This window comes from Gopherus flavomarginatus, chromosome 8 (assembly GCF_025201925.1).
Source record: "Gopherus flavomarginatus isolate rGopFla2 chromosome 8, rGopFla2.mat.asm, whole genome shotgun sequence".
In the NCBI taxonomy this organism is placed as follows: Eukaryota; Metazoa; Chordata; order Testudines; family Testudinidae; genus Gopherus; species Gopherus flavomarginatus.
In genome coordinates this window covers 64,097,585-64,125,206 of record NC_066624.1, presented here as the reverse complement: position 1 = coordinate 64,125,206, position 27,622 = coordinate 64,097,585, and the positions used below count along the sequence as shown (strand labels likewise).

Below are 27,622 nucleotides of genomic sequence, written 5' to 3'. Positions count from 1 at the left end.
AATGGAGCCTGCGGAGGTAATATGGCAAACACCAACCAGCATCAGCACCACCGACCAACAAAAGAGCTGACAGAAAATACTTCGTTCCAGCCAAAGGCATGGAATTTTTGTTTTCACACCCTCAGGCCTGCTCTCTGGTAGTAGAGGCTGCTAATCAGCACAGTAAATGGTCTCATTCTGTTCCTCACTGCAAGATAAAGAACACAAGAGACTGGACCTCTTTGGGCGGAAAGTTTACTCATCAGCCACCCTTCTGCTTAGAATTGCCAACTATTCTGCTCTGCTAGCAAATTATGACTACTCTAACTATAGTAAAATACAAGAGCTCGTGGAGGACCTCCCCGAGCATAAATGTCCTCAGCTCAATGCCATTATCAACGAATGTCAGTTAATAGCCCGCACAGCGCTGCAAGCCTCAATGGGTGTAGCAGACACAGCTGCCCGAACAACTGCAACAGCCTCCCTGATATGTTGGGGTGCCGACTTGGGTCATCACAATATACAAGGCAGGTGGTCTGCAACAGAAACCCGACTACATATCAATCTCCTGGAACTCCACGTGATACACAGTGCATGCTGACACTTCCTCCAACTCATATGAGAAACCTCAATCTCTATTCTCACTGACAATGTAGCGTGCATGTTTTGCATCAGTCGGCAGGTCTCACTTGCTATGTGTAGAAGCCATGAATTTATGGAACTTCGGCATCTGCATCAATATAAACATCACAGCCTCATATCTACCAGGGTGCCAAAACACTACAGCCGACAACCTCAGCAGGCACTTCTCACAGGAACACAAGTGGGAAATCCACAACAGTGTTCTCGGCATGATGTTCCAAAAATGAGGTCACTCAGTAATCGACCGTTTCACCTCAGCAACAAATCACAAATGTCCACTATTTTGCTCCAGGGCAGGCCTGGCACCAGGATAGTTAGGGGATGCCTTCCTCATCCCATGGAACGCATCATTCATGTATGCCTTCCCGCCAATACCACTGATCCCATGCATCATCGTCAAGATATGACTCAACAGAGCATATATCATTCTTCTTGTCCGCACATGGCCCTGACAGACTTGGTTTCCATACCTCTCACATCTAGCAGTCTGTGCTCCACAACTGCTGCCTTTCCAGATGGACCTACTTTCTCAGAACAAGGGCCTGACGCTCCATCCAGACCCAACGAAACTCCATCTCAAAGCGTGGCTCCTCTCTGGTTCCAACGTGGGGAATTGAACTGTTCGGAGAAAGTGAAACAGGTATTACTAAATAGCCGTTGCCTCACCACTGGAAATACTTACTGCGACAAGTGGAGAAGATTCTCCCTTTGGTGTCAGCAAAAACAGTGGGACGTGACTGTGGCACCTCTAGCTATGATCCTAGACAGCCTTCTAGACCTGAAGGAAACAGGGTTAGCCATAAGTTCTATTAAAATACACCTGGCTGACATAATGGCCCTTCACAAACAAATAGAAGGGGCTTCAATATTCACTCACCTGGTTACATGGCGCTTTCTAGCAGGTATACAGAATATGTACCCAGAAGTACACCAACCTGCACCACCATGGGATCTCAATCTTGTGCTCAAATGTCTCACAAGACCACCCTTCGAACCTCTAGCAACCTGCTTCTTCCTACATATGTCAGTGAAGGTCACATTCCTAGTGGCAATCACGTCTGCCAGATGTGTCAGCGAAATAGGAGCATTGATGGCTGAACCACCGTACATTGTATTTACCAAAGACAAAATCATGTTACGTCCTCACCCAAAATTCTTGCTCAAAGTGGCTACAAATTTTCATTTTAAACCACACACTTACCTGCCTTCTGTCCGAAGTCACATAACAACTCTTGAGAAGCAACGTTGCACATGCTAGATGTCAGATGGGCTGTAGCCTTCTACTTGGACAGAACTAAACCATTTTGCAAGTCACCAAGACTATTCGTCTCTGCAGCAGAGCTCTCCAAGGGCTCTACAGTATTGACTCAGAGACTCTCGAAATGAGTCTCAACCTGTATTAAAACTTGCTACCATTTGCATCACAAAGAACCCCATGTGGGCATCAGATCCCGCTCAATGCGAGCCATGGCAACATTGACTGCATTCTTGAACAGTGTCCCCTTAATAGATATTTGTTGAGCTGCAACCTGGACGTCGCAGAACACTTTTGCAAAGCATTATGCTATCACCCAGCCTTGTCTCAGACTCTATCATTGGCCTCACAGTGCTCTCATCATTGTAAGTTCTTTTCTTTCTTTATATTTTATAGTCTTAAGTGTATGTTTTATACTTGTTTCTTTCATTAGTTTCCTAATTTTTAGGGTAACTTCAGATTTTACAGATTATTTTCATTAAGAAGTTTCATTTAAAATGCTTATCTATACTGAAGAAGACAAGTTCAGGCTTCATTAATATCCTCACTGCCTGAACAGCTCACTCAGACGCAAAGTAGATAGGGAAATAGATTGTGCTGTATTTACAGCCATCACCTCACCTTGCACAAGTCAAGAAAGTGGAAATGCCTCAAATAGGCTGTACTCCTCTATCAGCTTTTGCTGTGTGAAGACAATGAGACATTTGCTGGTAAATCATTTATGTACTTTGAAGACCCCACCCTTAGGTACCTAAATGGGAGCCTAACATGAAAATGTTGGCCTGTGCGCATAAAAAAGTTCACAATAACTTTGTTAATAACTTTTCATTGTTAACAGTGAAGCAATTTTGTTTTCAAGTGACAAAAATTTTACGCTATGAAGAGAAAAGCTTTTAACAAAAATTTTAGCCCCTGATGCTACAAACATGGGCTCAATCATGTGAGTAACGTACCTGCTCAAATGTTTGTAGGAACAGGGCCTTTCTTTTCAATGTTTAGTTTTTTGTCTAGAGCAGTTTTGTAAAATTTAAATTAAATTCCCTACCACCTTGTCATGGGGTCTGCTCCCTACCAATGACAAAGATGAGAGTGGTGTTAATTCAATCAACAACTGACTAAAAATGTTGCCTGTGGCCAGGGCCGGTGCAACCATTTAGGCGAACTAGGCGGTTGCCTAGGGCGCCAAGATTTGAGGGCGCCAAAAAGCGGTGCCCCCAAAATTTTTTTTAAATGGTTGCAGCCACTGCTGCTGGAGGGGTAGTCTGAGCTGCCCGCAGCAGCTGCTGCCTGCAGCCGGCAGCCCAGGGCGCCCCTGGGGTCAGCGCGCCGCCGCGGCAGGCCAGCAGCCCAGGGCGCCCCCGGGGTCAGGGAGCCGCCCCGGCAGCCCAGGGTGCCCCCGGGGTCAGGGAGCCGCCCCGGCAGCCCAGGGTGCCCCCGGGGTCAGGGAGCCGCCCCGGCAGCCCAGTTCGCCCCCGGGGTCAGCACGCCAGCGCGGCAGCACACAGCGCCCCCCGGGTCAGGGAGCCGCCCCGGCAGCACACGGCGCCCCCCGGGGTCAGCGTGCCGCCACGGCAGCCCGGCAGCACACGGCGCCCCCCGGGGTCAGCGCACTACCGTGGCAGCCCGGCAGCCCAGGGCGCCCCCCGGGGTCAGCGCACTACCGCGGCAGCCCAGAGATTCGGGCTGACGGCGGCTGCGCTGACCCAGGGGAATCCCTGAGCTGCAGGCAGAGGCTCAGAATCCCTCTCCCTCCCAGAGCAGGGGCTCCAGCCTCTGCAATTTTTCTCGTTGCCCGGCTGGGCAGAGCTGCGCAGCTCTGCTTAGGGCACGTGGCAGGGGCCCTGCTACAGCGACGCAACACCAGGGCCTCAACTTCTGGAGGAAAGCGGCGGCTGCCCCTTGGCTCAGCCTCCACGTCAGCCCCAGCGAGGGGCACGGAGAAGAAAAGAGCCTCAGCAGTGGTCTGGTGGAGTGGAGGAAGAAAGAGGACCCCAACGCTCATGCATTGGGCAAGGTAAGCAAGTGCCTCCGCATTGGTCGGCCTCAGGTGCCTGTGCTCCTGCCCTCTTGGTCCTTGGCTGGTCCCTGCTCCTGCTCCCCTTGTGCCTGGATGGTTGGAGAGAACAGCAGCCTGCAGAGCTGAGCTGCCCCAGTGCCCCCAGGCACCCCCCTGACCCCATCCCCCGCACAGCCCTGACCCCCAGCTCCGAGCCTAGTCCTTCTGAGCTGGAAACCCCCTCGACCTCATCCCCCCACAGCCCTTACCCCCAGCTCTGAGCCCAGCCCCTCTGAGCTGGACACCCCCCTGACCCTATCTCCCCACATCCTTGAGCCCAGCCCCTGTGAGCTGGGCACCCCTGAACCCAGAGCCCAGCTCCCCACCCAGCCATGGGCAACAACAGCACCATCCCCAGGCAACGACAGCCCATTGGTACCAACTATCACAATCACCCAGCAACTGCCCATTATGTAATTGCAAATGTATACATACCATTACAGCTTTTAATGTTTTTAAATAATGTATTTAGTTTATTTTCAAATTATTACAAATTAATTTTTGAATGTATTTCACTAGTTATTTTTTACATTTCCTAATACATGTTACTATAGTATTGCAAATGTTTTATGGAAGGGGCCCCCGATTTTGCTTTGCCCAAGGCCCCCTGAGTCCTCTGGGCGGCCCTGTCTGAGTTTTAAGCCCTGCTGCTGTGTTTTGCCTGCAACAGGCAGGCCGAAGCCTGTGAGTGACCCCCATAGCAGCTGCCTGAAGAAGTGCTTGGGGGAATCATGCAGAAGGAGCGTGATATTTGTTTGAGTTCTCTCCTCATGGAGGCTGTGCTCCACTTGGTGCAGGACAGCAGTCTCAGCAGGACTCTAGGCCCAGCACCTTGCCTCAGTTTGTAGATTTGTAGTGCACCCATCACCAGGCTCATTCTGGCACCGCTACCCCTCACCAGTGCCCAAGAAGCAGTCAAAAAAGTTGGATGGACTGGTTAGGTTAGTGGTCATGCTGTTGCTTGGCCAGTGTAGAGACCACTGAATGCATAGTATTCCTCTATGATGTTCTGTCCTGAGCAAAATTGGCATGTTGTGAGGTAGTGCCTGTGAGGGACAGGTGTCTGTTTATGTATCCAGCCATCATGTCTTAGGTCTTCTTAGGGGCGAGCTTTTCCATCCTGCTTTCATTGGTGACATCTGTGATGCTCTGGTAGACATCTATGAAGACTATACTCTGACAGGATCATCTGGCAACACATCACAAGTTGATGCAAAGGCTCTTACAAAAGCCATTTCTAGTTTCAAGTTTCTTGTTTCTCTTGTTTTATGGTATGACATATTGTTTGAGATCAACATAACTAGCAAACAACTTCAGGCAAAAGAATTTGATATATGTGATGCCATTAATCAACTTGGAGAAACCAAGAAGTTTCTTGTGGGCTGCAGAAGTGACGCAGCCTTTGAGAAAACATTGGTAGATGCAGGTGAACTTGCGGAGGAGTTGGATGTACCGGCACTTTTTGAACCAGATCCAATCCGTATTAGAAAGAAGAGGAAGCAGTTCATATATGAAGCAGATGACGAACTTATTTATGATCCGAAAGAAAAATTCAAAGTGAACTTTTACTTTGCAGTCATTGACACAGCAATACATTCAGTTGAAGAAAGATTCACATTGATGCAGCAAATCAGTTCAGTATTTGGCTTCATATATGATGTTTACAGTTTGCAAAATAAAACACCAAAGCAAATTATGGAACATTGCTTGAATCTGGAGAAAGCTTTGCAACATGGTGAATCCAAAGATATTGATGCCTTTGACTTGTGCAGTGAATTGCAAGCTATTGCAAGACTAGTCCAAAGGAGTTATCACCGCAAGATGTATTGAACTTCATATGGGAAAATAAGCTGACAGACAGTGTCCCTAACACAGTTATTGCTCTTCGCATCCTCTTTACTCTCCCAGTTTCTGTGGCCAGTGGTGAGCGAAGCTTCTCGAAGCTCATGTTGATAAAAACATATATGCGAACATCAGTGTTGCAACAAAGACTTGTTGGGCTATCTACCTTGTCAATAGAACATGACATTGCTCACAGCATTGACTTGGAGGAACTTGTTTCTAAATTTGCTAAACTTAAAGCACGGAAACATAAATTCTAAATCATAACATTTTACTCTGTGACCGTGTATTGTGTATAATGTATGTGATTTTTGGGGGGAGAGGAGGGCGCAGATGGAAGTTTCACCTAGGGCGCAAAATATCCTTGCAGCGGCCCTGCCTGTGGCAGCAGAACCCTCTCCCCACTGTAGAGCCTTATGGCCCTGCAAAGAGTGCTGGAGAGTCCACATGTGTGCATATCAGGCTTCTTAGTGGCAGTAACTTGGTATCTTTTATTAATGAAATTAGAAGATTGGCTGATAAAGGTAATAGTATTGATATAATAGATTTCTGTATGGCCTGTTACATGGTACAGCAAGATATTTTGATTAAAAAACTAGAAGGATATAAAATTAACATGGCATACATTAAATAGACTAAAAGCAGGCTAACTGATGTAGGCCTTGCATGAACAATGAGTGAAAACAGAAGTTAATGGACAAAGCAAGAATTCACAGGTGGCCTTGTAAATAACATGTAGTTAGCAGATAAAGAAATAGTAAGACAAGTAAGTGACAAGTTTGCCACTGCAACTTTATTTACTAGCATATTATGTAGCTTGTGGACAGTTCAGGATTTGTTTATGTATTATGCCTATGTTAGTCTATGTATATAAACTGATTTATATTTATGTGCTTTTGGATTTGTAGTAAACCCCCTATACCCACCCTACTGCATTTGTGCTTGATCACCTCAGTGTAGTGTTGCTGTGTGCCAGTAAAGAAACTTCAGTGACAAGTCTGGATTCAAACCAAGTTTTTGGATTCCAGGGACCGGGATAAAGTGTTCTCCCAGAACTGAATGAGTGTTCTGGATAAGCCGAGTAGGAAAGGTCTCAGAGGGAATGTAATATAATCCGGGAAGCATCATAGAATTGGTCTCGGAGGGAATGTAATTGCAATCTGGGAATCATCATAGAATTGGTGTGTTTCTAGTACGGTCACTCAGGGATTGGTTCTTGGCCCTGCAGTATTTAACCTCTTTATTAACGACCTGGAAGAAAGCATAAATTCATCATTGATAAAATGTTGCAGATGACACACAAATTGAGGGAGTAATAAACAATGAAGAGGACAGGTCAGGTCACTGATTCAAAGCAAACTGGATTGGTAAACTGGGTACAAGAAAATGTGTTTTTATATTTATACATCTGTGAACAAAGAATGCAGGCTATACTTACAGGATGAGGGAAGCAGTCACTGGGAAGCAGTGACTGAAAAAGATTTGGGGGTCATGTTGAATAATCAATTGAATGTGAGCTCCCGAGGTTATGCTGTGGCCAAAAGGGCTAATGCAATCCTTAGATGCATAAACAGGGGAATCTCAAATAGGAGTAGAGAGGTTATTTTATCTCTGTATTTGGCATGCTGGAATACTGCAATCAGTTCTGATGCCCACAATTCAAGAAGGATGTTGATTAATTGGAGAGGATTGAGAGAAGCGACATGAAAATGATAAAAGGATTACAATTCATGCCTTATAGTGATAGACTCAAGGAGCTCAATCTATTTAGTTTAACAAAGCAAAGGTTAAGGGGAGACTTGATTAGAGCCTGTAAATGTCTACATGGGGAACCAATATTTAATAATGGGCTCTTCAACCTAGCAGACAAAGATATACCATGATCCAATGGCTAGAAGTGGAAACTGGACAAATTCAGATTGGAAATCAGGTGTAAATTTTTAATGGTAAGGATAATTAACCATTGGAACAATTTGCCAAGGGTTGTGTAGAGTCTCAGTCACTGATGACTTTTAAATTAAGATTGGAAGTTTTTCTAAAAATATCTACTCAAGGAATGATTGTGGGGAAGTTCTATGTCCTGTGGTACACAGGAAGTCAGATTAGTTGATCACAGTGATCCCTTCTGGCTTTGGAATCTGTGAACCTATGTGTATGGGGGAGTACAGTCTGGCACAGTGCTTTCCCAGAACTGCTCTCATTCTCCAACCTTCTGTCCTTCTCAGTACATCTGATTTAAAGCCAAAAGTCAGTGTAACACTACTGAGTTTTAATTAACCAGTTTATTATTATGTATGTCTCATTTAATCTTTTATGCAATCTCTTTTTGCTGTTTGAGTAAAAGTTTGAGCCACTTTTGTTGAGAGACTGCTTTTCCTTACTAATTTTTTTCCAGTACTAATTTCTCCCTATTGTTACTCACACCTTCTTGTCAACTGTCTGTAATGGGCAACTCTCTTATCACTTGAAAAGTTATTTTTCCTCCCTTGGTATCCTACTGTTAATTGATTTATCTTGTTAGATTGACCTAACACTTGGTAAGGCACCCCCATCCTTTCATGTATTTATACCTGCTCCTGTATTTTTTACCTCATACATCTGATGAAATGGGTTCTAGCCCACGAAAGCTTATGCCTGAATAAATTTGTTAGTCTCAAAGGTGCCGTAAGGACTCCTGGTTTATTTTGGTGATACAGACTAACATGGCTACCACTGCAACCTGCTTTTTCCTTAATCTCTTGTCTGATCTTTTAGATCAGGGGTCGGCAACCTATGGCACGCGTGCCAAAGACGGCATGTGAGCCAATTTTTAATGGCATGCTGGAGCCTGCCAGGACTCCAGCATGCCACTAAAAATCCTGCCCAGCCCGGCACACTCTCCTCTGCCCTCCACTTCCCCTGCGGGGGCAGGGAGCAGAAGCATAGCCATGCGCAAAGGGTGGGCAAATGGCCCCACTCTCCTGGCATGGCAAGCCTCGGGGTCCACGCTCCCGGGCCGGAGCGCGGGGCGGAGCACAGCAAGCTACCGGCCCCTCCCCTGCCTTCTCCCCTCCCCTGGAGCCCTGCCACCGCGCGCAGTGCTCTGGGGGTCGGGGCTGCGTGCTCCTGAGGGCAGCGTTTTGCTCTGCGGGGAGGCAGACACGCTCCCCGCTCAACCGGAGGGGCAGGGCTGTGTGCTCGTACAGAGCAGCATATCTAGCTCTGTGTGGAGCCTCATGGTAAGGGGCCCAGAGCTGGGGGGGTTGGATAAGGATGGGGACAGGGAGCAGGGTGGGTTGGATGGGGCGGGGTTAGAGGTAGGGGGGTTGGATGGGGCATGGGAGTCCTGGGGTTTGTGAGGGGGCAGGGGGTGAATAGGGGTCAGAGCAGTCAGGGGACCGGGAGCAAGGAGGGTCTTGGAGGGGAAGTTAGGGTGGGGGGGTCTCTGAAGGGGGTGGTCAGGGGACAAGGAGTGGGGGGGTTGTATGAGTTGGGAGTTCTGGGGGTCCTGTCAGGAGGCAGGGGTGTGGAAAGGGGTTGAAGCAGGCAGGGAGTTGGGGGGGTTGGATGGGTTGGGAGTTCTGGGGGTCCTGTCGGGGCAGGGAGTGGTTGGATAGGCATGGGAGTCCCGGGGGTCTGGCTGGGGACAGGGCTGTGGATATGGGTTGGAGCAGTCAGAGGACAGGTAGGAGGTAGAGTCCAGTCTGGGGACAAGGAACAGGGAGGCTTAGATAGGGGTGGGGTCCCAGGAGGGGGTAGTTAGGGAACAAGGAGCAGCGGGGTTGAGAGTTATTAGGGGGGCAGTCACCCAGCACTCTCCCCTGAGCCCTGACATCCCCCCCCACACACACCACGCCCTTTGCCCTGAGGCCCCCCCCCCCCAGGCCCTGCCCTGAGCCCTGTACCTTCCTCATACATACCCAGCCCTCTGCTTGACTCCTTCATCCCCCCCACCACCCGCAACCCTAGCCCTGACTCTGGCACCCACACCCATACCCAGTGCCCCCTCTGCCCTGACACCTACGCCCCCTCACATACCCAGCCCCCAGCCCTGACTCCAGCCCTCTGCCCCCAGCCCTCTGGGTCCTGGCCACCAGCCCCACACAGCCCGCTACTGGTCTGGGGTTCTGGCTGACGGACCCTTGCCAGCTGGGGTCCCAGCCACAGGCCCCGCTCAGCCCTCTGCTGGCCTAGGTCAACAGAACCCCAGACCAGCAGCGGGCTGAGTGGACCAGCAGCGTAAGATCAACATTTTAATTTCATTTTAAATGAAGCTTCTTAAACATTTTGAAAACCTTGTTTATTTTACAATACAACACTAGTTTAGTTATATAATATATAGACTTATAGAGAAAGACCTTCTAAAAAAACATTAAAATGTATTACCGGCGTGCGAAACCTTATATGAGAGTGAATAAATGAAGACTTGGCACACCGCTTCTGAAAGGTTGCCGACCCCTGTTTTAGATCAAGCCTCATTACTGGGGAAGCAGCATTATGTTTAGGTTGTTTTCCAGTATAAAAGATTCTGGAGATTTTTATTTTATTTTTAGAAGCTCTAACACCTCAGTTGTTTGCAGCAAGCTTTGGATTTTAGTAAGGAGAAAGTCCTGGGGCCAGAGGAAGTGCCCTTAGTTTGTATCATGAAATTCTGTTCAGGCTTGAATGAAAGATGAACTATTGAAATTTTTAATTTCCTTTCTCTTGCTTGCATTGTCAATAACATGTTGGGAGTCTGCCAAAATTCTAACTAAACATAAGCTCTTCTAAGATCATCATGACCATGCTGCTGCAAACATCACATAGCACGCAGTGCTGGAAAACTTGAGCAGCTTCTCTGGGAGGGAGAGAAAATGAGATGGACTCTTCCTGTCCATCTCCCCAACCCCAAAACAAGCCCCAGTGGCCAATCCCCTCCCCTGCCCTGGAATGGTAACCTGCTGTGAGTGAATGTAGTTAGTCCTATAGCACAGACTATGCTATTTAAAGTTCAAACCCTGATGATGATGCATGATGGGGTTGTTAGAGGTGCAACAAATATAATTTACATTTACTTTTTTCCTTTAAAAAACCCTAGGAGATGGCATGCAATTCTTTAAAGAATGTTATTTAGGTTGCAAAGTCAAGCACTCAAAAGTTAGGAAATGCCAGAATTCAGCTTGCCTGTGCAATCTTAATTCAGCCTCCTGTGCTCATGCATTATGATAGTCTTTAATTACACAATTACATACTATTTTTGTTACTTTGAAGTACTTGACTTTGTAACCATAGTAGCATCCTTTTAGTGTGTGCTTTATGTATAAAACTGTACGTGTATTCAGAGAAAGAGATGAATGATACAAAAAAAAACCAAACCCCTCAGGCTTTTGAACTTCCACCTGTGGTGGTATTATTATTTTATCTGTGCAATGTGCTGCTCCCTCAAAGAGGGGTAGAACTCAAGCTCAGGGGTGACGATTTTCAAACATCCTGATGTTAGCTGTCTAACACCATATTTAGTCACTTGAATTAAGTGGTCTAATTTTCAAAAGTACAGAACGCCCAGCACCACCCATTGAGGTTCTGTGGTCTCCAGCCTCCTCCATTTCTTCCTTTGGTGACTGTTTTCAGACTTCAGAACCTTCGTTCTTTGCCTAGGGAAACTTTTCTGGCTTTTTAATCAAAAATCTCCCGTTGACATATTGAAATCAAGGCGAGTCTTTCCATTAACTTCAGTGAGATTTGGCTTGGGCCCTCACAGCAGAGAGAGTGTGATAAGCATTTTGTCTCTAACTAGTGTGTGATGGTGGGATATGTCTGTATAAAAGGAGGAACTCTATTTTGTATTATGTGCTGAACTCATGTCTAATCCAGCCCAGCCACGGTTAATGAATTGCATTCCTGGTAACTTCCCTTCTCAGGAAAGGTACTTGACACCAGCACTGAGGAACCATCACAGAGCCATCAGAGGCTATAATCCTGGAATGGCTGTCTATTACTACCCTACCTCCATGGAACAATGGGTGTTCGCCCCCCTTCCCCAGATTGGAGCACTCCAGGGGAGCACATGGCAAGGAGAGGAAGACTTTTTAAAGAGGATGTGCTGCTCTGAGCAGGGGGTCTGACTGTGACCACATCAGCAGGAGAGAGAACACATAAGGGACGGGGCGGGGTGGGGGGTAATAGGAACCTATATAAGGTAAAGGCCTTATATCAGGACTGTCCCTTTAAAATTGGGACATCTGTTCACCCTAGCCTGAAATGGTGACAAACCTTGGACTCATAGAAGGGACACAGATCAGACTAAGGGAGGCTTTGTCTCTGGACTTCCGTTGTGTTTGAAGAGATCTGAAAGTCTTGATGCTGTCAAGAGTAAAGTGACTTTGGTCAAGAAATTTGTTTGCTAACCCTGTGTTCTTTGATGTCCTTGAAGGGGCTGAACTAGAAGCCAGAGTGACCACATCAAGGTGGAACTCTGGAGGAATGCATGTAAGCCACTGGGGGGCTCAGGAGGTCTGAGGCACTGGTTTCAAGGTCTGGGGTGGCTGGACCGTCCCAAGGGAAGGGCTCAGACAAAAGGTCTGTCCTACATAGCCAGAATCTTTACCCAGACCCAGATGACATGGAAACATGTGAAACTGAGCAGTTAGGTCCACTTAGAACAGACTGGTGTCTGTGCAGGGGGGTACTGCACCTGGTGATAACATAGTGGACACAGGCCTTTCCTGTAAGAAGACTCTCAGGTCAGCCTTTGCCAGTTATTTGAATTTTCCAGAAAAGACTCATGGTGGGTAACCCAGAGGAGAAATAATAAGGACCATCCTATTGATGATGTGCACTAAGTTAAGTGTCAAAGGGAACAAATATTGTCATTTTTTAACTTCAATAATCATTTACCAAATATCATTGGGCCTCCAGTTTTCAAGTTAAACTCACTATCAGGTCTTCTTCAGAAAAGAGCACACAACAGAAATACCATACAGTAGTGATTACGAAAAGAAAAAAAATTTCTTATCCCATTTTCTCTCATTTCAGGTGCTGGGGCCATTTGTGGCATCTGAATTTTGTATCGTTAGTTCTCTAAGCACTGCATCTTACTACCTGCTTTATGCACATGCATGGCACCATGGCCAGTCCTCAGGAGCACCTGAGCTGGCCTTCCTCTACAAACTTGATCAACAAAACTTTCAATGAAGACAAAGACTTCAGTGGGATACATGGTGATCATGTGCCCACCGGAAACCATCCTTCACCTGAGATCATAGAGGATGTGCTAGAGAAGGGCTTACTTCAGGCAGATCTAATAGAAAATGTTGGCAGTCCAGTCACCACAGCGGTGTTGACCAGCGTCAGCGAGGACTCTAGAGACCAGTTTGAGAACAGTGTGCTGCAGTTGAGAGAACAGGATGAAGCTGAAACAGCTGTGCCCCAGGGCCACAGTAACACAATGGATGGAGAGAATAACAGTGGGACAGATGACATTAAAATCCAGTTCAGCAGATCCGGGAGTGGGAGCAGTGGGTTTCTTGAGGGACTTTTTGGCTGTTTGAGGCCAGTATGGAACATCATAGGGAAAGCATACTCCACGGACTACAAACTGCAGCAACAAGGTAAGCCTACGCCACAGAAATGCTCCCAGTGCATTTCTTCTTCATTTCTTTTAAAATTGAGTTTGTGAGGATGAGGGTGCTAAAAGCAATTAAATCTTTTTCCCAGCTTTCCACATGACCATTTGTCTGACACTCCCATATCTAACACAAAGAGTTGCACAGAAAAGTTACTCCGTAGTGAACCACAAGCGTGGAATTGTATAAGCTAGAGTTGGAAAGGACCACTTACATGATCTACTCCATCCCCTGAACTGGGAGGTGACAGACATTGAAGTTGAGACAATTATTTAAATTAGTCAGGATTAGAGAAATCTACAGGAAACCTCAGGGACATAATCAGGTTAGGTGACTGGACAGCGCATGGCTGATTAAAAATAATGTTGACAAATGCAAGGTAAGGTACAGTGGAGGAATAGTTGGAACTGCTCACAGACCTTCCACCATACAATCTTAATGCAGGATTTTCCCATGTTGTATGTATTAGCTAGTGTTGTGTCCAGTCCGGTACTAAATATCTGAGACATTGGGGCTTCCATCACTTCCCTTTGAGAATATTCCACTGCCTCACACATCTTGTTATCAGGAAGACTTTCAACATTTAAAATTTTGCTCCACTCCTTCCTTTTATCTCCCCTCCTTCCCACGCTGAACAATTTTTCTGTGATCTTGGTGTTTACACTTTTCATATATTTGTGGACAGTTATCATGCTCTGCATCCTTTAATTCTGATATAAAAGAGCAGGACAGAGAGAGGTGGTGTGAGAACAAATGGATCACCAAAAATTGTGGATATTAATGAAAATTGTTAATATGTGTTAATAAGGTTATGAGCTTCTGGCCTATGTATAGTATATCTTTCAAAATATAACCTGTCTCCAGCTTTGGAAAGGAAAAATGCACATTATAACGAACAAGCTGTCATTTGAAATAGGAAAGTGTGACGAGGTGAACTCACCCCGCACTGGACTGGGAATGATTAACTCCTCACTGGGGGCAGAGGAAGCCACACCCCCACGTCCCTATTGGGCATGCTCCAGGAGTAGCACCAGTATAAGAGGGAGCAGCCCAGCTCAGTCTGGGTTGACCGCTGGAGAGGAAGGATGCTCCTTTCGAGCTTCTACCCAGAAACCACTGATGCCCCGGACCGCAGAAGCCAGAGGAGCCAAGACCCAAGCAGATACCCATCTACCTGTGGATGCCCCAGGGAGGTCTGAGCTACAATCAGTTGCACCACCCAAGGAACCCAGAGACCCCAAAGTCGCGCAGACTGCCACCAGGAGTAACACAATACGAAGTAGCCCAGAGGGGGACTATCCATCCAGTTGAGCAGGGAGGACCCAGTCCCCCTACCTGTCCACCACCCCCATGGGCCTCTAGGCCACACAGCCCTGCCTGGAGGGCAACTCTGTTGAGTCTGGCTGCCAGGCCTTACTGCCTCATGAACCCAAGTATCTCTGTTGACTGTGGCCGCTAGGCCTTGCTGCCCTACAAACCCAGGGTATCTCTATGGACTTTGGCCACTAGGACTCACTGCCCTAAAGAGAAGAGCTAGCCCCGACATAGATCATGTGACCCTACCACCCTGTGGATCAGGGCAATTACACTGGGCCTTAGAGCCCTGCCATTTGAGGCAACTCTATGGACTTCAGCCCTTAGGTCTATCTGTCTAGAGACAGAGGGCAGCTTGAAGGATGGGGTGAACTCACTCTGCACTGGACGGAGTCTCCCCCACCCTGTCAAAGAAAGTAAAACTGTTGTAAGGGTGTCTGCTAATGTTACTTTGGCATAGAGCTGTACTGCACATCACTGTGTTGGATCCAGACAGATACTTGCTGTCAACCAAATAATTTACTGGAATATGGACATTGACCAAGCGATTTATTAGATATGTGGTGAAGAACACCTACATCAGTGTGTGAAAATGGGTTATGTCTAGACCCCAGAATTTTTAAAAATACTGACAGTTTGGTGAAACCCGCTAACCTGCGAGATTCTGTGATTTTCAGGAGAATGAATGAATCTGGACTCCCATTAGCTGTGTCAGATGAATTGGTTTTAATGTTGATCCCTGGAGGACCCCAGAGGATATGATACAGGGAGGAATAGCAGAGATATCGATGGCTAGAACTATATCCAAACATCAAAACATGGCTCCACAATCTAAACAGCTGAATATGACTCCAGCAACTTCACTTCTGAGCTAAGTTCCTGATAGAAAGGAGAGAGCAAAGGATGGGCCAAGCTGCAAGATCTTGGCATGCAGGAACACAAAAAATGACCTGTAATGTAATTCTCTATGTCTCCAAGTCTAGTGTAAGGGGATCTGCTAATGAGAAACAACAAAACCACAAAAACACAGCTGTAAATTCCACCTTGGATGATTGAACTGAACTTGATTGAACCCTGACTGAACTGAACTTCTTATCTTGAAAATCAGTCACTGCTAACTCTAAGACTCAGTTGGGAAATCCACATCTACCCTGCGTCTACCTGATGATTAGTAGAGGCTCTTGTAAATATATTTTCTTCTACTGAGTGGCAGTTCCATTAATTGACATTAAATACTTTTTACAAAATACATAAATCTGTTCCTATTCATGGGAAAGACAGTTCTAAGTCTCCTGTTTGGGGTTGAGTGTGTGCTATTGGTGAGTTCCACCTTTTCCTAGAAGAGGAGAACAAAGATGAGACAAAATTATGGTGGTCAACAAATAGCTACAACGGTGGTGCTCTAAGGAGGGCTTTGGGATGTTTGACCACTGGGAGGCATTCATGGACAGAGGACTGTTATCGTGGGATGGATTCCACCTGAGTAGGGAGGGAAATAGACTTCTGGGATAAAAGTTGGCACAAATGATAAAGAGAACTTTAAACTAGGAACTCGCAGAAGATGGTTGGGAGATGCTAATCTAATCTCCACACTTGATTTTAATGTTACAAGAGAGGAAAATCAAGTAATAAAGGATAGAGCAATGGAGAAAGGAACAGTAGTGGGCATAACATAAGAGGAATGATAGCTTCGTTGGTATTAGTACTAACAGTCAGGTAGGTGGTACTGGCAGTAGAATGACTGTATCCAATTGGGAAAGGAATGTGGGCAAAGCCAAGCAGCAGCAATTAAGATGTTTGTACACCAATGCATGGAGCCTGGATAACAAAATGGAGGAACTAGAACTAGTGGTGCAGGAAGTGAAACAAGATGTTGTAAAAAGCAACAAAGAGTCCTGTGACACCTTATAGACTAACAAATGTATTGGAGCATAAGCTTTTGTGGGTCTGTACATCCTCTGACAAAGTGGGTATTCACCCATGAAAGCTTGTGCTCCAATACATCTGTTAGTCTATTAGGTGCCACAGACTCTTCATTGCTTTTTACAGATCCAGACTAACACGACTACCCCTCTGATACAAGATATTATAAGGATAACAGAAATATGGTGGAATAGTAGTCATGACTGGAGTACAGGTATTGGAGGATGTGTGCTGTGCAGGAAAGACAGAAATAAAGGCAAAGTTGGTGGCGTAGCATTGTATATTAAAGATGAGGTAGACTGTAAAGAAATTAGAAGTGATTGAATGAATAAGACGGAGCCGTTTGGGCCAAAATCACTTTGGGAAAGAGAGCTACTAGAAGTTCCACTGGGATAATGTTTGGCATATTCTGCAGACCCCCAGGATCTGATTTGGATATGGATAGAGACCTCATTAATATTTTTAAAGAAATAAATTCTATTCGGAATTGTGTGATCATGGGAGACTTTAACTTCCCGGCTATAGCTTTGAGGACAAGTGTTACTAATAATAGTAGGGCCCAGATTTTCCTGGATGTGATTGCTGACAGATTTCTTCACCAAATAGTCAGTGACCCAACAAAGGTGATTCCCTTTTAGATTTGGTATTGGTGAGTAGTGAGGACGTTGTGGAAGAAATGGTTGTAGAGGACAACTTTGGTTAGTGATCATGAGCTAATTCACTTTGAACTAAATGGAAGGCTAAACAAAAACAGATCTGCAAGTAGGGTCCTTGATTTCAAAAGGGCTAACTTTAAAAAAAAAAAAAAAAAAGTGGGGGGAGAATTGAACTGAACTGAAGAACTCAAGGATCTGAATGTGGAGGAGTCTTGGAATGACTTTATCAAAGTTGCAGGAACTATCTGAAGCCTGCATCCCAAGCAAGAGGGAAAAATTCATAGGGAAGTGTTGCAGACGCAGCTGGATGAGCAAACATCTCAAACAGGTGATTGAGAGAGCTCCTACAAGGAATGGAAGATGGGATGGATGAGCAAGGAAAGCTACCTCTTGGAGGTCAGAAAGTGTAGGGATAAAGTGAGAAAGGCCAAAAGCCAAGCAGAGTAGGACCTTGCAAAAGGGAATCAAAACCAATAGAAAAAGATTCTATAGCTATATAAATAAAAAGAAAACAAGGAAAGAAGTGGGACCACTAAGCACTGAGGATGGGGTGGAGATCAAAGATAATCTAGGCATGTCCCAACACCTAAACAAATACTTTGCCTCAGTTTTTAATAAGGCTAATGAAGAGTTTAGAGGTAGTGGCAGGGTGGCTAACGGGAACAAGGATATTGAGGTAGAAATTAATACATCCAGGGTGGAAGTCAAACTCGAACAGCCTGATGGGATGAAATTGTGGGGTTTAGATAATTTTCATCCAAGAATACTAAAGGAAATATGAAATGAAATTGCAAGCCCAGTAGCAAGGATTTTTAATGAATCTGTATACTTGGGGATCGAACCCGATGAATGGAGAATTGCTAATATAGTTCCTATTTTTAAGAAAGGGGAAAAAGGTGATCTGAGAAACTTCAGACCTGTTAATTTGACCTCAGTTGTATGCAAGGCCTTGGAACAAATTTTGAAAGAGAAAGTAGTTAAGAACATAGAGATGAACGGTAATTGGGGTAAAATACCACATGGTTATACAAAAGGTCGACCATGCCAGACCAACCTGATCTCCTTTTTTGAGAGAACTGTTTTTTTAGACAAAGGAAATGCAATAGTTCTAATCTACCTGGATTTCAATAAGACATTTGATACAGTTTCACATGGGAAATGATTAGTTAAATTGGAGAAGATGAGGATTAATATGAGAATTGAAAGGTGGATAAGAAACTGGCTGAAGGGGAGACTAGAGACTACAATAGGTCATACTGTCAGGCTGGAAGGAGGTTACTAATGGAGTTCCTCAGGGATCAGTCTTGGGATCAATCTTATTTAACATTGTTACTGAAGACCTTGACACAAAAAGTGGAATCGTGCTAATAAAATTTGTGGATGACACAAAGTTGGGACATATTACTAATATGGAGGAGGACCAGAATATCATACAAGAAGATTTGGATGACCTTGTAAACTGGAGTAGTAGAAATGGGATGAAATTTAATAGTGAAAAGTTCAAGGTCATGCATTTAGGGACTAACAACAAGAATTTTTGCTATAGGTTGAGGACATATCAGTTGGAAGTGATGAGGAGGAGAAAGACCTGAGTGTACTGGTTGATCATAGGATGACTGAGCCACCAATGTGATCTGGCCGTGAAAAAGGCTAGTGCAGTCTTAGGATGCTTCGGGTCAGATATCTCCAGTAGAGACAGGGCAGTGTTAGTACCATTACACATGGCACTGATGAGATCTCATCTGGAATACTGTGTGCAGTTCTGGTCTCCCATGTTGAAGAAAGATGAATTCAAGCTGGAACAGGTGCTAAGAAGGGCTACTAGGATGATCCGAGGAAAGGAAAATCTATCTTATGAAACTCAAAGAGCTTGGCTTGTTTAGCCTAACCAAAAGAAGGCTGAGGGGAGATATGATTGCTCTCAGTAAATACATCAGAGGGATAAATACCAGTGAGGGGGAGAGAGAGAAGTTAAGTGCCAGTGTGGACAGAAGAAAAAATGGATATAAACTGGCCCTCAAAAGTTTGGGTTTGAAATTAGACAAAGGCTTTTAATGATCAGAGGAGTAAAGCTCTGGAACAGCCTTCCAAGGGGAGCAGTGGAGACAAAAAATCCTAACTGATTTAAAGACTGAGTTTGCTAAGTTTATGGAGGGGATGGCTATAATGAGACTTCCTACAATGGCATGTAGCCGATCTATGACTGCTAGCAGAAATTATCTCCAATGCTTGATGATGGGACACTAGATGGGAAGGACTCTGAGTTACTACAGAGAATTCTTTCACAGGTGTCTGGCTGGTGAGTCTTGCCCACATGTTCAGGGTCTAACTGATTGCCATACAATATTTGGGGTCAGGAAGGAATTTTACCCCCGGTCTGATTGGCAGAGACCCTGAGGGTTTTTCACCTTCCTCTGTAGCATATGGCACGGGTCACTTTCAGGTTTAAACTAGTGTAAATGGCAGTCTCTCTGTAACTTGAAGTCTTTAAATCATGATTTGATAACTTCAGTAACTCAGCCAGAGGTTAGGGGTCTATTACAGGAGTGGATGGGTGAGGTTCTGTCACCTGCAGTGGGCTGGAGGTCAGACTAGATCAGAGGTTCTCAGACTTTTTTTTGCTGAGCCCCACTTTGAATATATTTCATGCTGTGATGACACACACACCCCAAAAGTGAGAGCAAATTACTGTGCATACTCATAGGACCACCAAATTAAGTGTGTAATCATTGGTTGTTTGAAGGAGCATGTGCTGTAGCTGGCAGTTGGAGGCTGAGCTACAAAGGAAGGTTTGAAAGCTAGAAGCCTCTGGTAATTGGCTGAGCCTTAACCAGTGGGCAGGGCATTCACTCAAGCCAGGGCTTTATAAAGCCGTGCGCAAGCGACCAGGGGCTGCTAACAGGGAGTTTCACAAGGGAGTTTGGAAGGGGAGTAGGAAGGGAGTGGGGTCCCTTGTCGGTCCTATCTGTGACCCGTTAGTCCCTTGAAAACCTATAAGCCAAACTACATCCAAAACCTTTCTCTTTAAAGCAGAGCAGAGCAGACAGGGAGCTGCAGACAGGGGAGTTTGAGAGGGAGTTTGACAGAAGGAGACTTACGATGGTTAAGAAGACCCGCAACACCTGTGGCAGCACTGCTTCTGTCTCCTCCACCTGCGCCTGTAGCCAGACAGAGCACCAAAGCATGGATGCTTCTATCCAGATACTGGTGTGGTTTTGCAAAGACTGTAACTTGCAATTTCCACTTACTGATATCCAGGCGATGGGGGGGCATCCAATGTGAAAGGTGCCTACTGGTGGAATCTCTCAGGCAGCAGGTGGGAGAGCTACAGGAGGAGGTGGCTAGGGTTGAGGAGCATCCATATCCACGAGCAATTCCTGGACAGTGTCCATGTGGAGACAGCTGAGGTAGCTGTCCCAGTTCACAGGACTGCTGACACACCACTGGTGGAGGAGGAGATGGCTCAGGGTGGGCACTGGCAGCTGGTTACTTCTGGCAGCGGGCAGTGTTCCACCCCTGCTGCGAACCCTCCCGCTGTGGTAATAGATAACCGTTATGCTCTTCTTGATATAGGAGAGAAGGAATCACCCCCTACAGTAAAGGAGGAGAAGCCTCATACCCCTAAGGCTGGGAGGTCTGCTGCCACCACTGAAAATAGGAAACGTAGGGTAGTGGTGGTCAGAGACTCTCTGCTGAGGGGGATGGAGGCGCCCATCTGTTGCCCTGACATTTCATCTCGGGAGGTATGCTGCCTGCCGGGGGCCCGTATCCGAAATGTTACAGAGGCATTATCGAGGATTATCCGACCTTCTGACTACTACCCCATGCTACTCTCCATGTGGGCACAAATGATACTGTGAGGTGTGACGCTGAGCAGATCAAGAGTGACTACAGGGCTCTGGGAGTAAGGGTGAAGGAGTTTGGAGCGCAGGTGGTATTCTCTTTGATTCTTCCTGTCAAAGGTAGGGGCCTGGGCAGAGACAGATGCATCATGGAGGTGAATGCCTGGCTGCAAAGATGGTGTCGCCAGGAGGGCTTTGGCTTCCTCGACCACGGGATGCTATTTGAGGAAGGACTGCTAGGTAGAAATGGCGTTCACCTTTTGAGGAGGGGAAAGACCCTATTTGCACACAGACTGGCTAACCTGTGAGGAGGCTTTAAACTAGGTTCGACGGGGACAGGTGAGCGGGGAACATGAAGACCTGGCAGATGGGTCGGAAACAAGAGGGAGCGTGGGCTATAATGGCAGAGAGAAAGGAGGGTCAGGGCAAAACTGGGAGGCAAGATCAAACCAGTATCTTAGATGCCTATATACAAATGTGAGAAGTATGGGTAATAAGCAGGAAGAACTGGAAGTGCTAATAAATAAGTATAACTATGACATTGTTGGCATCAGTGAAACTTGGTAGGATAATACACATGATTGGAATGTTGGTGTGGATGAGTATAGTTTGCTCAGGAAGGATAGACAGGAAAAAGGGAGGAGGTGTTGCCTTATATATTAAAAATGTACACACTTGAACTGAGGTGGAGATGGACATAGGAGACAGAAGTGTTGAGAGTCTCTGGGTTAGGATAAAAGGGGTAAAAAAACAAGGGTGATGTCGTGCTAGGAGTCTACTACAGGACACCTAGCCAGGTGGAAGAGGTGGATGAGGCTTTTTTTAAACAACTAACAAAATCATCCAAAGCCCAAGATTTGGTGGTGATGAGGGACTTCAACTATCCAGATATATGTTGGGAAAATAACACCACGGGGCACAGACTATCCAATAAGTTCCTGGACTGCATTGCAGACTACTTTTTATTTCAGAAGGTTGAGAAAGCTGCTAGGGGGGAAGCTTTTCTAGACTTGATTTTAACAAATAGGGAGGAACTCGTTGAGAATTTGAAAGTAGAAGGAAGCTTGGGTGAAAGTGATCATGAAATCATAGAGTTTGCAATTCTAAGGAAGGGTAGAAGGGAGTACAGCAAAATAGAGACAATGGATTTCAGGAAGGCGGATTTTGGTAAGCTCAGAGAGCTGATAGGTAAGGTCCCATGGGAATCAAGACTGAGGGGAAAAACAACGGAGGAGAGTTGGCAGTTTTTCAAAGGGACGCTATTAAGGGCCCAAAAGCAATCTATTCCGATGGGTAGGAAAGATAGAAAATGTGGCAAAAGACCACCTTGGCTTAACCACGAGATCTTGCGTGACCTACAAAATAAAAAGGAGTCATATAAAAAATGGAAACTAGGTCAGATTACAAAGGATGAATATAGGCAAACAACACAGGACTGCAGGTGCAAGATTAGAAAGGCAAAGGCACAAAATGAGCTCAAACTAGCTATGGGAATAAAGGGAAACAAGAAGACTTTTTATCAATACATTAGAAGCAAGAGGAAGACCAAGGACAGGTAGGCCCACTGCTCAGTGAGGAGGGAGAAACAGTAACAGAAAACTTGGAAATGGCAGAGATGCTTAATGACTTCTTCGTTTTGGTCTTCACTGAGAAGTCTGAAGGAATGTCTAACATAGTGAATGCTTTTGGGAAGGGGATAGGTTTAGAAGATTAAAATAAAAAAAGAGCAAGTTAAAAATCACTTAGAAAAGTTAGATGCCTGCAAGTCACCAGGGCCTGATGAAATGCATCCTAGAATACTCAAGGAGTTAATAGAGGAGGTATCTAAGCCTCTAGCTATTATCTTTGGAAAGTCATGGGAGATGGGAGAGATTCCAGAAGACTGGAAAAGGGCAAAGATAGTGCACATCTATAAAAAGGGAAATAAAAACAACCCAGGAAACTACAGACCAGTTAGTTTAACTTCTGTGCCAGGGAAGATAATGGAGCAAGTAATTAAAGAATCATCTGCAAACACTTGGAAGGTGGTGAGGTGATAGGGAATAGCCAGCATGGATTTGTAAAGAACAAATCGTGTCAAACCAATCTGATAGCTTTCTTTGATAGGATAACGAGTCTTGTGGATAAGGGAGAAGCGGTGGATGTGGTATACCTAGACGTTAGTAAGGCGTTTGATACGGTGTCGCATGATATCCTTGTCGATAAACTAGGCAAATACAATTTAGATGGGGCTACTATAAGGTGGGTGCATAACTGGCTGGATAACCGTACTCAGAGAGTAGTTATTAATGGCTCCCAATCCTGCTGGAAAGGTATAACAAGTGGGGTTTCGCAGGGTCTGTTTTGGGACCGGCTCTGTTCAATATCTTCATCAATGACTTAGATGTTGGCGTAGAAAGTATGCTTATTAAGTTTGCAGACGATACCAAACTGGGAGGGATTGCAACTGCTTTGGAGGACAGGGTCAAAATTCAAAATGATCTGGACAAATTGGAGAAATGGTCTGAGGTAAACCGGATGAAGTTCAATAAAGACAAATGCAAAGTGCTCCACTTAGGAAGGAACAATCAGTTTCACACATACAGAATGGGAAGAGACTGTCTAGGAGGGAGTATGGCAGAAAGATCTAGGGGTCATAGTGGACCACAAGCTAAATATGAGTCAACAGTGTGATACTGTTGCAAAAAAAGCAAATGTGATTCTGGGATGCATTAACAGGTGTGTTGTAAACAAGACACGAGAAGTCATTCTTCCGCTCTACTCTGCGCTGGTTAGGCCTCAACTGGAGTATTGTGTCCAGTTCTGGGCACCGCATTTCAAGAAAGATGTGGAGAAATTGGAGAGAGTCCAGAGAAGAGCAACAAGAATGATTAAAGGTCTTGAGAACATGACCTATGAAGGAAGGCTGAAAGAATTGGGTTTATTTAGTTTGGAAAAGAGAAGACTGAGAGGGGACATGATAGCAGTTTTCAGGTATCTAAAGGGGTGTCATCAGGAGGAGGGAGAAAACTTGTTCACCTTAGCCTCTAATGATAGAACAAGAAGCAATGGGCTTAAACTGCAGCAAGGGAGATTTAGGTTGGACATTAGGAAAAAGTTCCTAACTGTCAGGGTAGTTAAACACTAGAATAAATTGCCTAGGGAGGTTGTGGAATCTCCATCTCTGGAGATATTTAAGAGTAGGTTAGATAAATGTCTATCAGGGATGGTCTAGACAGTATTTGGTCCTGCCATGAGGGCAGGGGACTGGACTCGACCTCTCGAGGTCCCTTCCAGTCCTAGAGTCTATGAATCTATGAATCCCTGCAATCAAATGCACTGAAGCCTTTCAATAAATGTAAAGTAGGCATATTTCAATATTCCAAGTAGAAGACTGCCAGGAGAAAGTGAAGCTGAGGGTGGGTGGGTACAGCAATACCATACCAGGCCATCCTTACTTCTGCACTGCTGCCTTCAGAGCTGGGCAGCAGCCCTCGCTCTCTGCTCCCCAGCTCTGAAGGATCGTGGCTGCCAGCAACATTACAGAAATAAGAGTGGCAATACCATACCATCTCACGATGCCGTACAATAGCCTTGTGACCCTCTCTTGAGTCGGGACTGGCAGTTTGAAAAGCGCTGAACTAAATGATCACAATGGTCCCTTTTGACCTTAAAGTCTACGAGTCTATGTGTGTAAATAAATATGATGGCTACAAATGTTCCTTGGAAAATTTTAATTGTTTGTTGAATAATAGAAAATCTAATTTTTAGAGGAAACTGTCCAGACTGCATCTTCCATAAAATGCCATAGTCTCCCTGTCTTGATGATGCATCCTGAGTCCCTTGGACATGGTGTGTCATGGGAATGTAGTCTTGCTAGGGAACCTTGTCCATGCAGGAGACTCTGGTCAGAAGACCCTGTTGCAGTGTTGCGGAAGAATATCTGAATCAAGCTTTTTGGATTTTTCATGTTTGAATTTTGTCAAAAAACTTTCCACTGAAATCAGACACAGCACATTCCATGATGCAATCTGCTTCTCTGGTGGAATGTTCTTGTTTGGTGAAGGCAGTTTTTAAAATCACCAGAGAAGTAGATTGCATCATGGAACAGGCCATCCAGATACCCAGGAGAACCTGCTTCAATACAGGGGGAAAAAATCCCACTAGCCACACTCCGCTAGTTGTCACCTGTCACCCCACACTAGACTTCATATGAGGTATCATCAAACAATTACAGCCTGTATTTGATGGGACCACTTTCTGATAGAAATCTTTCCCATACCTCTTCTTCTGGCTTTCAAACAACCCCCCGCCCCCAACCTCATGAAGCTTATCAGAAACAAGCTCCCCATAGACCAGGACTCACCAATTCAAAGTTACCAGATTCTGCCAGAACAACAGATGCAAAACCTGTAGACGTCTCTCCACTGCTACAATGATCAATACCATTTCAGGATCCATAGGTCTTATGCATGCCTATCACAATGTGTAGTGTATCTCATGAAATGCCCAAACAACCACTGTGTGGGTGAAATGAGACAATTACTATGCTCTCGAATGAACTCTCACAGAAAAATGATAAAAGACAAAAACACCATACCTTTCATGGGCAAATACTTTTCATAAAGCATCACTTGATGTCTGACCTCTCAGGCCTCATCCTTAAAGGAAATCTGCACAGCACCTTCAAAAGAGCCTGGGAACTTAAATTCATAACTCTGCTGAACACTAAAAACCATGGACTTAACAGAGACACTGGTTTTGTGGCCACTTATAGCAACTTGTAACACACACTGCTTCCTAGTAACCCACCATTCTTCTACTTCAGAGGTGTTAATTGTATTCTTCATTTTAAGTGGTCTCTTACAACATGTGAACCATTTATGCTTAACAGTCTATCCCGCTTGTATTTATCTTTGACACCATAGTTTCCTTCTCCAGACCTGAAGAGGAGTTCTGTGGAGCTTGAAAGCTTGTCTTTTCCATCAACAGAAGTTGGTCCAATAAAAGATATTGTCTCATCCACTTTCTCTCTCATATCCTGGCACCAGCATGATTACAACTCTGCAAACAAATATATTAACTGACATTTCCCATTTAATTATATGCCTTTAAAAATTAGAGATTCCTAGATCCCAAGCCCATTGTGATCGTCTAGTCTGAACTCCTGCATTACACAGGCCAGAAAACTTCACCAAAGCAATTCCTAGAGCAACACATCTTTTAGACAACACATCCAATCTTGATTTAAAAATTGTCAATGAAGAGAATACACTACAACCCTTGATAAATTGTTCCAGTGCTTGCTTACTCTCACTATTAAAAATGTATGTCTTATATTGAAATCAAGGTGATAAAAACAGTATATATCAAAGTACAATATGTGGGGCAGAGTTCAAGTTGCGATGTGAAGAAACATGCATTTCTTTGTAGTTCTGAAGAAAAATGTGTGTGTTTTATTATGTGGTCAGTGTAACTCTTATAATGTACTTAACTTATCTTGCTTTAAGTACTTGGGTTTTCCAAATGATGTGTTAGGCAACTTAGTTGTTGTCACTGAGCAACCTTAGCTAGCTTTTTAAACAGTTTTTAGTTTTTATACCAGTGGTTGGTAACCTGCAGCCTGCAGGCTGCATGCGGCCAATCAGGGGAATCTGATTGCGAGCCGCAGGTTGCCCACCACTGTTTTATACTCTGCCCTCTGTTGGCTCCATATTTATTGCCTTCCCTTCTATGCCCTGTTTTACCCCATTTAAACAAAAATGATGAAAGTCTAGAAAACATGATCTATGAGGAAAGATTGAAAAAATTGGGGTGGTTTTGTCTGGAGAAGAGAAGACTGGGGAAGGCAGGAGGGAACATGCCAACGGTTTTCAAGTAGATTAAAGTTTGTTACAAGAAGGAGGGTGAAGAATTGTTCTCCGTAACCTCTGAGTGTAGGGCAAGAAGCAATGGGCTTAAATTGCAACAAGGGAGGTTTAGATTGGACATCAGGAAAAGCTTCCTAACTGTCAGGGTGGTTAAGCACTGGAACAAATTGCCCAGGGAGGTTGTGGAATCTCTGTCATTAGAGGTTTTTAAGAATAGGTTGGACAAGCACCTGTCAGGAATGGTCTAGTTATAGCTTAGCCCTGCCTTGAGTGCAGGGGACTGGACTAGATGACTGATGAGGTCCCTTCCTGTTCTACACTTCTATGATTCTGTGATTTTCCCATAGAAAAAACCTTAATTTGTTTTAGCCATTGTGGATTTTAAACGTTTCCTTTTATTGGAGTGTTTGGATTGTCTGTAGTTATATGTTTAATGTTGTACAGCCCTCCTCCTTCCCTCCTTGAACTTCACCGAAGAAGGGACACTCTCCAAATCCTCAGATGTGAAAGTCTCTAGTATATTAACTTGTTGTATCGCATCAGCAGCTCACAAAGATTTTGAATGTGTTACTGAGCTACTTGGTGAAAAGGTCATAAGAGATGACAGAGGAGCTGACAATTGCTGTCTCTGGTATGACCGTGCAGCAGAGCACTGCATGAACTTGGCGATCTTCTAACATG

General features: G+C 45.0%; 1 protein-coding gene across 3 annotated transcripts in view; it reads left to right on the top strand.

Moving 5' to 3' along the window:
- Nucleotides 1-27,622, top strand: part of MAP3K13 (mitogen-activated protein kinase kinase kinase 13) — a 144,113-nt gene that overhangs the window by 82,065 nt on the left and 34,426 nt on the right. For all 3 annotated transcript variants that reach the window (XM_050965399.1, XM_050965398.1, XM_050965401.1), the window contains one exon: nucleotides 12,768-13,342. In XM_050965399.1, the coding sequence (XP_050821356.1) occupies nucleotides 12,841-13,342 (502 nt within the window). In that variant the 5' untranslated portion in view covers nucleotides 12,768-12,840. The remainder of the gene's footprint in view (nucleotides 1-12,767; nucleotides 13,343-27,622) is intronic.